The following is a 15,823-nucleotide window of genomic DNA, read 5'->3' on the forward strand; positions in this document are numbered from 1 at the left end:
CAGATTGGCCTCATGTCGGTGTCTCAGATCACTCCCACCCTGTTCCTCAGCGGGGCAGACGGCCCCCTCAACGCCACATTGATGTCACAGAAAGGCATCACCCTGATCGTCAACGCCACGCTCAGCCACACCTGCCCCGCCTACCCGGGGGTGGAGTGTGTGCGGGTTCCTGTCTCCGACCTGCCCAGCGCCCGCCTCGGAGACCACTTCGACAGGGTGGCCGAGCGTATCCACGGTAACCGTGCAGGGGGCACGTTGGTGCACTGCGCCGCCGGTATGAGCCGCTCCCCTGCATTGGTGATGGCGTACCTGATGCGTTACAGAGGGGTGACGCTCTGCCAGGCCCACCGCTGGGTCCAGGAGAGCCGGCCCTACGTCAGGCTGAACGCCGGCTTCTGGGAGCAGCTGTTGCAGTACGAGAGGAGGCTGTATGGGAAAAACACCGTCAGAGTGGCGGCAGTCGAGAAGATGCCACCACTGACGCCGAGGTTGACAAGGTTCGTGCCGCTGCAGCAGACGAACGGGTTAACGCAGGTACCCAGGTCTCCTCTGATGACCCGGACTTCACTGGTGTCACGATCACAGGTGATGACGCCAGCAAACAAGCGAAGAAGTGGAACCAAATCCAGCAGTGTCAAAGTCTGAGCACTGCTGCACTCAAACAAACCGAAGACCACTGACAGACTCCACCTGGACCTCCACAGCCTTACTTGACTCTTGTCTACATACACACCTCTCTAAAGAACACACTACTTCATCATGTGGATCGCTGTGCTGCTCAAAGGGCCCGGTCACACCAGCGTTTAGAGGCTAAAGAGGCTGTTCATACCTGGTATCATGCATCTCAACATGCATCTCAACATGCGTCTTCAGTCACCACTTGTGATCAGATCTCACTTCCCGCTCTACATGCAAATAAACACGTACATAACTTCTGTTTGCAAAGAGCAAATACGTTGTTGTTTTAGACAAGAATTAGGTTGGAAAAGATGTCTAGATGTCGCCAAAGCGGAGTGTTTCAGGGGGCCGGGCCTCACTTTGCTTTACTTTATTACTGTACAAAAACACAACTTCATAACTTTATTCACTGATTCTGGTGAAACTTAATCGTGTTTTATGGAGAAAATGTTTTCTGGTTTTCCCTCTGATGTCCTCCGGCTGCTCTGCCTCAACTCTCAATGATTTACGGAGTTTCCTGATGGACAGAAAGCTTTACTTGTTGCTACAGTAACCGCTAACTGTAGCTGCCGTTGGCTAATTAGCTCAGTTAGCCGTGCAGCTAGCAGTCTGTTAGCTGTAAAGCTTAAATAAAGCTTTATTAAACCTCCTCCTCCCTGTGGTCAAGGCTCTTGTGCTGGCAGTGTAAACACCAACATTCCCCTGGTGCTCATAGTCCAGGCAGCAGAGCACTAGCAGCACGGCAAACTAGCTAACAGTAGCTACAGTTAGCGGTTGAGGCAGAGCAGCCGGAGGACATCGGACAGTGTGTTTCGTGCGTACTCCATTACTCAGAGGACGTCAGTTAAGTATGTGGTCCTTCATTGTGGCCCAGAACACATTCAGTACACACTCCTAAAAGAATGTGTCATCAGTCACGACATTTCAGTCAACATAGCCGCTGCAGTCGAGGCAGTCAGTTAGCTTAACGTTCATCACAACAACGTAAGACATATTTCTGTAAGTCGACTTCCATCTGGACCACACTGGAAGACATTTTTATGACTCCATTTATTATTCTAGACATGCAGGAAGATGACGCCCCCATTCTTAATGTGGCCTACAAACCTCTGATTGGCTTGTTTGTTTATCCAACCAGGGAAACAGCTGTCAGTGAACACAACACCAGACCTGTTTGTGGTCTTCAAAGTTAAAGAAAGAAACATGGCCGACTGAGCTTTGTTCTGTCCAACAGAAAACTAAACATTTTATTTCCTTCATTTTTAAGAATGTTTTAATGGAAAGTTCAGAGGTGATTATCTGAAGTTGTGTTCAGGCTGATCGCAGGGCGGATTTTAAGTGGATGTGGATTTGCTGGAGATGATGCAAAAAGCAAAAATGCATTCATGTGTTCAAAATGTCAAGTGAAAAACTTTCCCCAAGGCTTTAGGACCGCCTGGAGGAAAATAACCCAAAGTAATGGAGTCTCTGGTGACTTCAAACACGGAGGGAACATTATTAAATATCTTAACAGTCCGTCAGTCAAATCAGTGAAATGAGATTAAAATCTGTTTGGTGTGAAATCTGAACACATACTTCTCAGATTATAGGCTTAATTTAAAACACAATAACTGATCTTAGATCGGCAGGTCAGTTCCAAATGTGATTATAGAAACCAGCTGCAGCTCAACATCAGGAGGCTGTTTGTGATGTGTGTTGTATGAACTGTGTTTTATTTCTGCTGAGTCAAACTGCTGCAGGACAGTGAACGCAGCAGGTTTTCTGAGTTGGGAACAAAACGTTATAAATTACCTCCTTCTGTGTTTACCTGTTGTTTTAAATGTATGAAACTAAAATGATGTTTTAATACAAGACAAAGCTTCACTGTAACACCGAGTCACTGACTGTTTCCACAAGTAACACCAGAAAAAACCACACAGCTGGTTGTTCATTCAAACGCCTGTGATGATGGTTCGATGAAACCTCTCGGGGCGGATGGTGACTAACACGGCTGGTCACAGTGCTTTGAAAATGTTATAAGTTTAACAAACATGTAGTTATAAACCAAAGTCTCGGACAAATTCAAATTTTGACCTGATGATGGCGCCAGATGGGAAGTTTGAGGATCATTAAAGTTGTCGTTTCCCAGCTGGGCTCCCTGATGTTTCTTCCCTCTGAGTCAAGGACCACTTCTGAAAACCAGGTCACCTGTGAAGCCGAAATGTGCAGCTTGGTGTCTCATGGCCAGAAGAAACCGAAAAAGGCTGCAATCACTCGGAAGCAGAAAATCCTACAACAACCAGAATGCATTGCTGCTCCTTTTATTGGTACATTGTGCAGGGCAGACACCAGAAAAAACATCTCCAAAGCAAAGTGGTGCATGACTGAAATGGGAGGCGGTCAAGTCCACAAAGTCCACAAAGGTGAACACAATGCACTCCATGACAAATGCTGATGTCACATGTCAGAAAGACCCACGAGGGCCCAAATCCTCCTGACCATAAAACCTAAAGGAGGAGGCACCTTTAGGTTTTACACATGCCGCCTCCTTTCAACTGCTTCAGGTGTTTCTCAGGTGTTCGAAGTGTCAAGTAGAGAAAAGAAAAATTAAAGTGATGCAACTTCGCTTTCAAAATAAAAGCATACTTTTTAACTGAAATGTGTACAATAGATGTGTACTATATGTAGAGTATAATATATAACAGATGCTGTGTACACACGGGCTGAAGTGTTGGGAAAAAATCGCACATCAAGCTGCTTTTCTCAGGTTTGTGTCAAAGATTTTGGTGAAATTTGTTCAAAACTTGTAGGAATTTTCCATGTGAACCCTGGACCTCTGACTCCCCAGAGGAGGGAGGCTATTGACTGCCCCACCAGGACAACATGGTCAACACACCTGTTACAACAGAGGCAAAGACATCACATGACACAAGTCACACTGACTTTTGGTTGCACGTTTCTTTCTTCAGAACACTTTTAGCTTTTAGAAGTGGACGTTTTATTTGAATCAGACTAAACAGCAGCGCTCATAAGAACTTGTCCACTGTTGGCTCATCTCTCTGTCTTGGTGACGTTTAGGAGAGGAGAAGCTCTGTGGCAAACGTTGCAACATGGGGCGCCACAACAGTGCTTTTATTGTGAAATCCCCTACAGGAAGTCACCTCGTGTAGCTCCGGACGGGCTCGGCTCCGCTCGGTTTGTTTTCATCCCGCCCTCCACCGCAGTTGAGCGAGATGATAACCGGATCCCGCGGCGTCTGGGTGCTTTGGCTTCGGACAAGCTGGACAGAGCGGACCGGGACTACCGACCGGGAGGCAGAGCGGACCGGGAGGCAGAGCGGACCGGGACATCGGCGTTCTTTTGCAGAGGTTTCAGAGCTGAGAGGCCCCGGAGAGATACCGAGCGGTTTGTTGCAGTGGAGGCGGGTCGTGGTGGACTGCTGGCGGCTGCAACGCCAGGCTGCGTCCCGCTGAACGGCGGAGGACTGATCTGAGAGCTGCCGGAGCCGACTGACTCAGAGACATGTACCAGGTCCAGGTGAGCTTTTACCTGTTTTTAACTGTCACATGTTCAACCAGAAACCAGACAACGTTCACGGAGCCAGAACACATCATAGTTTCATCACCTGGAGGTCGTGGACTCTGAGATCAGTCTGAGGATTAATGTCTTCTGACTCACCACAGAGACACATTTAGATTTAATACATAAAATAGGATTAATACTTAATAAAGAAGTGAGACTCTTAATGTTCTGCCGGTTTTCAGACGTGACTTCATCAGTTTCACTGAAAATCATCTTTATATTTCTGTTTCATTCTTTTCATCTGATCAGTTTTACTTTTTATCTCTATTTTCTAGATTTCTGATGATCATTTTCTCAATCTATTAATAATGTGGTCAATAAAATGTCAATAAATCTGCAACAATCATGTCCATCATGATTTCCTAAAGTCAAAATACTCAAACAGCTTATTGAGTCCAAATAATGTCCTGTGAGATGCCTCAGGTCAAAACCTTCAATAGTTTAGTTCATAGAGGCAGAAAATTATGAAACATGTCCAGAGGGACGTCTCCAAGTGTCTCGTTTTGTCCCCCCAACAGTCCAAAGATATTCAGTTTACAATGATAATAGTAGTCTGAAATGATTCATCAGTTCTGTTGATCAGTTTTGTGTGACTAATCAATTTATCAACGGATCGTTTCAGTTTTACTGTTGAAGAGGTTACAGTCATTATTAATTCATCTCATTCAAATCTTTTTAAACTGTAATGTTCTTCAGGCTGAACTGACCTGGAGTCAGAAACCTTGTCTTTGTAATACAAACATCACACACACACACACACACACACACACACGTACACTCAGTGGCCACTTTATTAGGTACACCTGTACAATCTCATGCCGTCCAACACAACAATGTTCAGTTTTGATTTATATTCATTAACTTAGTAAATAATATTTATTACTGAGGTTGTAGTTTGTAGGGTTGACCTGGACTACATTATACTGACAAACACATAGTTGAATCAATAGTAAATATATATATGTATGTATATGTGTATATGTATGTATGTATATATGTGTGTATATGTGTATATGTATATATATATATGTATATATATATGTATAAAGCACGCACAGTGAAGCTTTCTGAGAAACAAACTGACATCGCACATGCTGCTGTTTTTAATGAGACGTGGTGCTGATTGGTCCCATCATTAGCTGTAACTGATGTCATTTATTGATATTAGCTGACACAATAATCTGCAACTATTTTGATAATCGATTAATCATTAATTTATCCGAATCTCAAATACTGAAATCATTTTTCTGCTTTTCTCTGTTTTGTGTCAGTTTTATATCATTAACTGGTATCAGCTCTTGAGACCAGCTTTAAAGTTGTTTTACTTCTTTACTTGAGTTTTGATCGATTTTCTGCTTTTCTGTTTCATATCTCAGTAAACTGAATCTCTTGGGTTTTGGACATTTGAAGATGACTCGTCTGACATTTTATAGATTAAACGGCTGATTGAGTAACAGGCGGATTAATCGATAATAAAATATAATCACGAGCTGCTGCCCCACATTTAGACAATTTAAGTCATTTTTAAGGTTATGAATCTATTACTGGGGAATTTTAAGCTTAAGCGAGTCTTTGGGCTCAGAAGAATTTGTCACTTACCACTGTCACTTAGCACAGTCACTTACCACGGTCACTTCCTGTCACTTCCTGTCACTTACCATTGTCACTTACCATTGTCACTTACCACGGTCACTTACCACTGTCACTTACCACGGTCACTTCCTGTCACTTACCACGGTCACTTACCACGGTCACTTCCTGTCACTTCCTGTCACTTACCATTGTCACTTACCATTGTCACTTACCACGGTCACTTACCACTGTCACTTACCACGGTCACTTCCTGTCACTTACCACGGTCACTTACCACGGTCACTTCCTGTCACTTCCTGTCACTTACCATGGTCACTTCCGGTCACTTACCACGGTCACTTCCTGTCACTTACCACGGTCACTTACCACGGTCACTTCCTGTCACTTACCATGGTCACTTCCGGTCACTTCCTGTCACTTACCACAGTCACTTCCTGTCACTTACCACTGTCACTTACCACGGTCACTTCCTGTCACTTCCTGTCACTTACCACTGTCACTTCCTGTCACTTACCACGGTCGCTTGCCAAAGAAAAAAGAATGACAACCTTTCATTTATGTTTCATGCGTTTTCCTCAAGCCATAACTCAGTTTCCCTGGTAACACCTGAGGGATTGATTAATACGTGGAACAATCATTACCATCCTATAAGGTTCTTATGCAATGGAAACATTGTTCTCTATTCCAGAAAATAGGACGAACCTTAGATACAACAACAGGAGATATTTACAGTCCGCTCGGCTCAGCTGTGAGCCAGAAAGCTAACATTATGCTAGCGAGATTCAAAGTCAATAACCCTGATTATGGCTGACAAACTAAATTTAGCAACAAGACGTTCTAGCCATCCTGCCATATCATTGTCCCCAAACCAACATCAACATGTTCAGGAAACAACGATCGGCCATGTGCGTCGGCCGCAGCCAGAAGCAGCGAGTTGAATAGCGAATGAGATGTGAGATGATCATGTGACACAAAGTCTCAGTAAGTTCAGAGGGGCAGTGTACTTCCTGCAGCTTGTGTGGTCCTGAAGGACGACACTCGGTGTCGTAACTAGATGTTAGCTTGTTAACGGAGGCTTTGACTCTGTTGCTATGGTTACTCACCAGAACCACTGAGGTGGTGTCCATTATCAGGGATGGACAGCATGCAGCCAATCAGAATCAAGTATTCACCCAGACCACTGTATAATAAGTAGATCCATATTGAGATAACTATAATATTTAGTCCAGGAGGTTCATTTCTGTTTCCTTTTGAGACGAAGGTTTCGTGCTGATCTCAGTTGCTTTGCTGAGTCACAATGGACACAATAATGAGAATAAGACCCAGTTTGAAAATGTAGAAGATAAATATAAAACCTGGATCCAGAGTCCAGGTTGTTGTTTGCTGTTTTATTGTGTAGAAACCAAAACCTCCTGGTCAGAATAGATCACAGTTCAAACAGGCGTCAGACATCACACCTGCTGTCAATATTAGCTTTAATAAAGATGCTCATGCAGATAATAAATGAGTGGATGGATATTCAGGTAACCAGGAAGTCAGTCCGCCATCTTCCTTCCTTCTTTTATTCCTTTTATTCTCACGTGTGGACAGAAAATGTTCTTTTAGTTTCTGATTTAGTTGATTAACGTTGACATTTCAATTATTCAACCGCCATCTTTCACTAAATTAAACAACTGAGTTCAGTTCAACTAACTAACTTAAGAATTTATATACTTTCTTTTTACAATAATTTCCTCTGTATTTCTAGATCTCGAGGCTCCTGTTTGTTCATTTCCATTTCATGTCTTCATTATGGACATATACAGTAATAGAACTAGTACATAACTGATGCCTCTCAACGTTAAACGTGTTATGAAGTTAAATTAAACCAAAACAATATCTGCAGTGCATTGATGGCACACACATTCAGCACCATGCTGCACTTAAAGCCACCTATAGACAGGGATCCAGTCTGAACAAACGCCGCCTCCATCGCAAACTGACACTGATCGCATGTTCTGGTTATTTTGTCCAAAGAGACGGTAAAATCCATCTGATTGGACGTTTGAAGAGAAATCAGAGCGAAGAGTCGAACAGTAGACTTTGATCTGCTGCAACAAAGTGCAGATAAAACAGAAAGACAATGAGACGCAGCTCCAGTCAGCAACAACACACACGCTTTCAAACACCAGCTGGGCTCCTTTATCCTCATTATGACATAAAAACCAGAAAACAACCAAAAACAACATCAAGGGAAAAAAGACGACTCCGTATTATCAGGTGTTCTCGTGGTTCATTTACAGTTTAGAAGTGAAGAATACGTTTCTGTGTAGATCATTTTATGAATTCTTCCTAAAATGTACCAGAAGTTTCAGCTGGAAGGAGAAATTAGAGTTAATAAAATGCAGAACTTTCCACTGAACTCAGTGAAGGAAGGAAGATAGCGGACTGACTTCCTGGTTACCTGAATATCCATCCACTCATTTATTATCTGCATGAGCGTCTTTATTAAAGCTAATATCGACAGCAGGTGTGAGCTACAGCAGCTAGCTCTTTGGGTTTTGGACAGTTGGTCGGACATTTGAAGACGTCACCTTGAACTCTGGAAAACTGACAGGCACTTTTCATTAGAATTATTTATTATTTTATAGACCAAAGAACAACAAATAATCTGCAGATTGATTGATAGTGAAGCTAAAAAAGCAATTTATCAAAACTTTTACCGCTGGTATATTTTGACCAGACCACCATCAGACCAAACCTTTTGTCCTAACACCATGTTTGCCCTCAGCGTGTCACTTCCTCTCATTAAGCACTGTGAATGAGGATGTCCGCCCCCCCTCTGCGGAGGAACATGTTCGGAGGGTTTCTGATGAGCGTGGTGCTCAGTGGGGGAAAGGGCACGTCTGACCTTGGTGACTGTATGAACGTGAAGTTAGGAAAGGATCAAGCGGCTTCTGTGAAGAGGCCGAGAGCATCAGAGAGCAGCTCATTACAGAGTGAAGAGCTGACTCATTCTGTTTCTGCTGCAGGTTCATATGAAACATGTCGCTCTGTGGAGGATACAGTACAGAGCTGAAGTCGTGACATCACTTCCTGTCCAGCCACCTTTCTGAAAACATGAAGCGAGTTCCTGAAGTTTTCTTTCTGTATTCTGAGACAGATCAGATCCACCACAGCGGCTCATATTAGAAACTGAACCCTGACATGTGATCTAATGCAGATCTCAGTGTAACTTCACCTGCTGTAGGATATAATATAAGAGCTTTAGTGTCTACCTCTCTTATTTCTGTCACAGTGCAGCTCTGCTCTGACGACTGTTCACTGAATTATTCATATTTCAGTGTTTCAGCTCCTCTAATACGACTCCTGACTCTAGTTATGTTTCTGCTCGGCGGCGTGAAATTCTTCTTTTTAGTCTGAAGGCCTTCCCTTTAGGTTTGTCTGCAGCGCCCTCAGGGTCAGAGAGCAATGGCCACTCCTGCGAGTATATACGCAACAATAGTTGCAGTGCAGTTTTGGTGGTCTGGCTCACAGTCGGTGTTCCAGTTCATCCCAAAGGTGTTGGACTCTTTATGGAGAGACAAACACAAACTGGAAGAACGTTGTTGTCTAAAACATCATTGTATGCTGCAGCATTAAGATTTCACTTAATTGGAACTAAGAGACCAGAACCAGGACCCACAGCAGACCCAGACCAGAAGTATACTATTACAGACTGTATTTTACATGAAGCTGTAAAGTTGCATTGATTTTCTGTGTGTGTGAGCTCTTGAACGCCTCCTGAACCGGAAGAATCAGAAAATAATTTCAGGTGAACATCATGCTGAGGTGTCCAGGTGAGAGCAGCTTGGACCTGCAGTAACCTCTGGTCCAGTCTTCAGACGCAGCCCGTCAGGCTCTCTGTTTCATAACAAACCAGTTAAAGTTTGATGAAGTGTTCAGACCTGCAGCTAAAACCTCTGTTTGTTTCAGAAAGTAGCTCCGAGTGACTGCAGGAGACGAGTCAGAGGCATGACTGACCAAACTAGTTGATTGATTAAGTAATCTAGGGCTGATTAAAGGTGCGCTCACACCTGTAGTTCATGTTCACACTGTGACCCGTCTGACTGACAGCAGGTCAGTCTGTACTTTACTGAACCTGAAGTGTTTATTGTTCAGCGTTAGTCTCTCTGCTACACTCTGGGGAAATCCCTGCTCTCACCTGCTGATGTGTATATGTGTTACCATGGTTACAAAATGGTCTTGTATAAACACATCAGATCATAAGATACTCCTAATAAACATCACTTTAACAGATGGGAAGATGGCCTTCTTAACAATCAGCGATGGATTAATAATAGTGATATAATATCTGCTCTCACTCTCCGGTCGTTGCTTTCATGCCACAAACAAACAGCAGCCGAAGATCATATTTAAACTACAAAAGAAAGTAACCGATTAAACAATAAACCTCACATTTTAATGGATTATCTACTTCTTAAAGGGTAAAAACATAACATCAAAGTCACATCTTCATTTAGACCTTAACACTTTAATGACCTTTTATCAGATCAGCCTCCATCTTGAGCTGATGAACGTAGCAGACAGAAAACTGTTCTTCTTGTGGGACTGATGATCAGACTGAGTGCAGGATCCCACTCAGACTTCTGCTTGTACAAGCCACAACAACAACAACAACAACAACAACAACAACAACACACACACACACACACACACAGTCTCCTGTGGGACTCCCTCTGTGGTTTTCAGTCCATTAAGCGAAGCAGTGTGCAGTTGTTGTTTCGCCATGTTGTTGCGGCAAACAAGGCAGGTTTCATCATCACAAGGTCACGTCTCATGTTTTCATAAATCCACTGAAATGACTTCACATACACACTCATACACACTCAGCCACTTCACGTGTCGGTGGTGGATCAGAGGCTGTCAGGGCTGAGCGTAGAACAGCAACCCTGAAGCATCTCAGATCTGATTCATTTTAATAAATTATTCAAATGATGAAGACTCGTTGTAGATTTAAAATCTTCTCATGGCCACGCATAATGGACCAGATCATAACCAAGATACTCCAAAAACCAGATCATAACAGAGATGCTAGCCCATGTAAAATGCAGTCAGTGCTGAACGTTAGCTGAGTGTTAGCTGAGCGTTAGCTGTACGTTAGCTGGTTGCTGCTCTGCTGCAGGCCGAGCACTCGTTCTTCTCATCAAACAGAAGTTCTTACTTTAACACGACGGACAGAAGATCCATATTTAAACTGAGACTTGTTGTTAGCTCCTTAGTCGTGAGGACCCCCCCCCCCCCCACTGAGGCAGGTTGACTTGTCTCCTCTCGTGTGAAGGTGGTCGGCCATGTTCAGTCAGTCTGTTGTTAACTGTGTTGCTGGTGTTTGTGTGTGTCAGCAGTCAGAAAGAGGCTGACGATCTGAGAGATCATTTATGAGAGATTCGATCAGGGATCTGTCGGCCAGAGCTTAACAAATCCGGGGATCAGACCTCCCTACACAGCACAAACCCTCCACACTGTATTTCCTGTTTGTTTTCGAGGCAGTGTGTCCTCTGCAGGCTCCTGTAGTCGTCCTGTACTGTAGTTACAGTGTGGGTGACCGAGGCACAAAGAGCCACAGGGGGAAACTCATACAAGATTAATTAGCAGTCGAGCTGGTGGATCATTGGAGGATATAAATATCTAAACTCTCGGGGGTCAGATATTCCTCCGTCAGCTGACCAGGCGGCTGCCGCTGCTGCCCTTGCCACAGTTTCACCACCACACCTTCATTTATATGTTGTTTTATTTGACTGATTATGCCTCAACCATCATCTCATCAGACATTTAACTCTGACTTAATGTGAAGTTGCATCTGTAGTCTTTGTTTTAAAATGTCAGACTAATTAAATTAATTAACTAATTAATATGAATAAAAAGAACCCTCTTCTGTCCTGCTGCGACGATAACATTAACCGCTCTGCAGTGAAGGAGAATGATTTTATCCTTTTATTAAGACGAGAAAACTCTTGTTTGGATGAAGCTGCAGCCTCTGAACACAGTTACAGAAAGCTTTTATTGCAGCTGGACATAGAATGAGTTTCAGTTCATCGAAGCCTTTTGATTAAGGTCATCTTGAAAATAACACACAGCTTTCTAAATATTTAAAACCAACCAATTTCTGTCACTGTGTGTTAGAGACTGTAACTGTCAACATCCTGTTCTCTTATGGGAAGAATGTAATTCATTTAGATCATTTTTAAAACATCTAACCAATCAGAGGGCCCCATACACGTGGTGCCTCAAGGCTGCAGCCTCAGTCAGCTTGTGTTCATCTGCGCAGCAGCAACAGTATTATCAATGCCAGTAGTCGCACTTGTCTGACGGAAGTAGAAAGGTTAATGGAAGAATGCTGGTTTTATTTGATGAGTCAATGGAGTCGCAGTGAGCTTAGTACTAGCAGCAGTCATAGTACTGTAGCAGTACTAGTGCTATAGCAGTAGTTGTAGTAGTACTGTAGCGCTATGTCAGTGAAGTCCAGGTTACCGTGTGGATGCTAACTGTGTTTGCTGAGCTGCAGGAGTAGCAGCGAGCTCAGCTCTGCTGGGACTCTCTGGGCTGATGGAGGACTGTTTGCTCAGCACAACAGCAGGTTATTTTTAGACAGCATCTCCACCACCACCAACACACACACACACACACACACACACACACACACACACACACACACACACACACACACACACACTTCACAGCCGGGCGACCGACACTGACAGAGTGAGCAAACTGAGAAAGAGAGAGAAAAGACGGAGATGGCATCTACTGTGCCATTGTGATGATCAGCTGTTTGAAGGAAACTGATGAACTGAACTTTTCTGAAACACAATAGAAACACAGTTGAAACGCAGTACATGCGCAGTAGAAGCACAGTAGATACACAGTAGATACACGGTAGAAACGCAGTACATGCGCAGTAGAAACACAGTAGAAACACAGTAGATACACAGTAGAAACACCAGATCATAACAGGGACTCTCCAAAAACCTGATCACAACAAAGACACTCTGGTCTTGAATCCATCTGCTGTCTTTTATACGCTGGATTTTCTCTGATACATCAGAGAGTTGAGTTTGTGTCCTGTGTCGTGGATTTTATAGTGAAACGTAGCGACCACACAGTAACTGTACTCCTGTAACGTTAGTGTCATGATGATCAATTATTTCTTGGTGAGCTCAATCAGATAAATAAGATCAACAAACACATGAGGTTCGGTGAAGTGCAGAGTGACCTGCAGGATGTCCAGTTAGTGAGTCAGTCCACGGGACTTCGTGTTGGCAGTTTGTTTGTAAAGAGTCAGTGTGAACCAGACGTAAAAGGAAACGAGACATATCTTTATTTGTCTTTGATCTGGACCAAATGAACCAAACTACAGCTGTATCTCTGACACATCAGTCGACGTTTACACTGATCCGGGTGATGATCTTGGTCTGGCTCTAGTGTGAAGACATGAAAAGTATTAAGAAGCCACCAGACAGTTTCTTACATTAATAATCCTGGGGGAGGAGGAGCAGGTCGTGTTGCTGCTCTCATCCCTCCATCACGATTCATGTCGGTTTTGAGCCGGTCTAATAATAAAACTGTGGATGATGTTTTATTGATAAACTCATCCTGCCTGCTGCGTCCGCTGAGGCAGATCAGCTCCTCTTTCTCTGCCAACAGACGCCTGTCACGACTTATTATTCTGAACTTTAGGAGGTGACCGGTTCAACTCACAGCTGCATGAACTCACCTGTGTGGTGGCAATGCAGTCGTTTGTGTGAAAAATATAGATTCTGAAGTACTGACAGGAATATTTGGGAAAAATAAAAAGTACTGCAAGTAGTAGTTTCATACAATGTGTATCTAGATCATGTCCCCTTGTCGAGTTCCTTGTAAATTGGTTCTACGCTTGTATTTACTGTAGATCCTTCTATCTAGATCAGATCATTGTATCTAGATCTGGATTTTGTATCTAGATTGTGTCTTTGTCTATAGATAGAATCTGGATCATCTTCTTGTACCATTTGATCTAGATCCTTGTCTCTACATTCTATCGTTGGATGTAGATCCTTTGATCTAGATCATACTTGTATCTTGACTGTATCCATGTGTCTGAATCCTTGTATCTAGATTGTATTATTGTATCTAGAACCTTTTATCCAGATATTTGTATCTAGATTGTACCCATGTATCCAGATAGCAAGCACTGGACCTGGGGCGACAGAGCCTTCTCCATAGCTGCCCCCTCCCTCTGGAACTCTCTCACCAAACACATCCGAGACTGCACCGAACTGCCCACGTTCAAATCACCAATGAAAACTCACCTTTTCAGAACTGCTGTTAATGAGTGATTAATGTTGTGTGCTTCATGTTTTCAGTATGTTGCTTTTTATGACCATTTTAACTTCCGTAGTGTCTTTGAGAACCCTGAAAAACGCTCTATAAATAACATTTATTACTATTATTATTTGAGGATCTTACAAAATGTAGTAATCTATTGAATCCAGCCTTTTAGTGCAGCACAGCAGTATTATTATTATTGTTATTAATGTATGTTGAAGTGATGTCAGGCTGAAGGATCATGAAGGTTAAATTACTCTCTGTCCTCCGGCCCTCTGTGGCTTCAACACCTCCAGCTGCTAAGTGCTAACTGCTGTCAGAGGGAATATACTGAGTTAGTGTGTGTGTTTGGAAGTTTGAGTCTCTGCTTGTTCAAACCACAGACTGTATATAAAGATGGCCGACGCGTCTCCACCACAGACTGTATATAAAGATGGCCGACGCGTCTCCACAGTAGACTGTATATAAAGATTGCCGACGCGTCTCCACCACAGACTGTATATAAAGATGGCCGACGCGTCTCCACAGTAGACTGTATATAAAGATGGCCGACGCGTCTCCACAGTAGACTGTATATAAAGATGGCCGACGCCTCTCACTGCTGCCATCTTGCGCTGGTGACGTCATTTGGAGTCAGAGTCTGCACAGTTGTGATCGGGGGTGGAGCCGTGGTATCAAGGTCCTGCCCATACACCGGATCGACTCAATCAAGAGCACACCACAGTCAATCACAGCTGTCAATCCTCTTTTTATTGCATCAAATAAAGAATTAAAACCAAACTTAACATCAGCGTGATAAGAACTACCTAAAATGACAAAAACAAGTCAAAACAAAACTGCATATAAGCAAAGTGGGATGTGTACACAGTATGGATGTAGAGCTGTTGTGCATGTGCATGTTTGTTATGTTTTCTCATATAGGAGGACATGGATAAAAAGTAATAGTGATATATAACTCTACAACACAAGACTCTAAAGAGCTGGTAAAGCCAACTGACCGCTGGACCGCAGGTTGTGTTGATCCGCCCCAAGCCAATAGACCAACTGTTCAAACATTAGCTGTAAGCTAGCTAGCAACGGACCGTGTGGTAACATTTAGTCCAGCCGCTGAACTCCCTCCAGTCTCTCCTGTTTCCTCTCTGAGACTCGAGATAAGAGCAAATGCTTTGCTCAAGTTGAAACGAAACACCTCACATCTTTGCATCGGACAGAAGCTCTAAACATGAGTTTGTGTCAAATTTACTCCAGCACAGAGGTTATTATTACAATACAACTGGGAACAGTTAATCATATTAGGAAATAAACTGTGTTAGTGACAAACTCATTATGACGTCTTTATAAATCACACAGCAATATTTTATAAGAGGAACAGAGAAAAACTAGATTCTGACATCATCACCGTCATCCTGTCTTTTTCCTTTATGACTTTAATTGTAATGATGGGTTAATATGATTGGTAGTTTATATTCTGCCTTGCTACTGAGCATGTTGGCAGTTTGACTGTTTCTACTTTCTACTCCTCAGAAACTTTAAGAGTCATCCAGAGTTTGGTTCCAAAATAAAAAGTTGGGATGTGAGTTGCGTCTGATCTGGAGTGACTGAGTGAATCTAAACCTCCTGAATGAATGAATGAACCCTGTCGATCTGC

At 43.2% G+C, this 15,823-nt stretch overlaps 1 protein-coding gene across 1 annotated transcript; it reads left to right on the plus strand.

Moving 5' to 3' along the window:
* The first annotated feature begins 12 nt into the window (after window positions 1-12).
* LOC139296866 (dual specificity protein phosphatase 18) lies at window positions 13-645 on the plus strand. Its single transcript, XM_070919425.1, has one exon. It carries the CDS (start codon window positions 13-15, stop codon window positions 643-645), a length of 633 nt encoding a protein of 210 aa, XP_070775526.1.
* Window positions 646-15,823: the final 15,178 nt, after the last annotated feature.

This window comes from Enoplosus armatus, chromosome 14 (genome assembly GCF_043641665.1).
Source record: "Enoplosus armatus isolate fEnoArm2 chromosome 14, fEnoArm2.hap1, whole genome shotgun sequence".
Classification (NCBI taxonomy): domain Eukaryota; kingdom Metazoa; phylum Chordata; class Actinopteri; order Centrarchiformes; family Enoplosidae; genus Enoplosus; species Enoplosus armatus.

What these genes read in the sequence shown, in the direction of transcription:
- LOC139296866 (XM_070919425.1), top strand. Translation starts at nt 13, where the DNA reads ATGTCGGTGTCTCAGATCACTCCCACCCTGTTCCTCAGCGGGGCAGAC.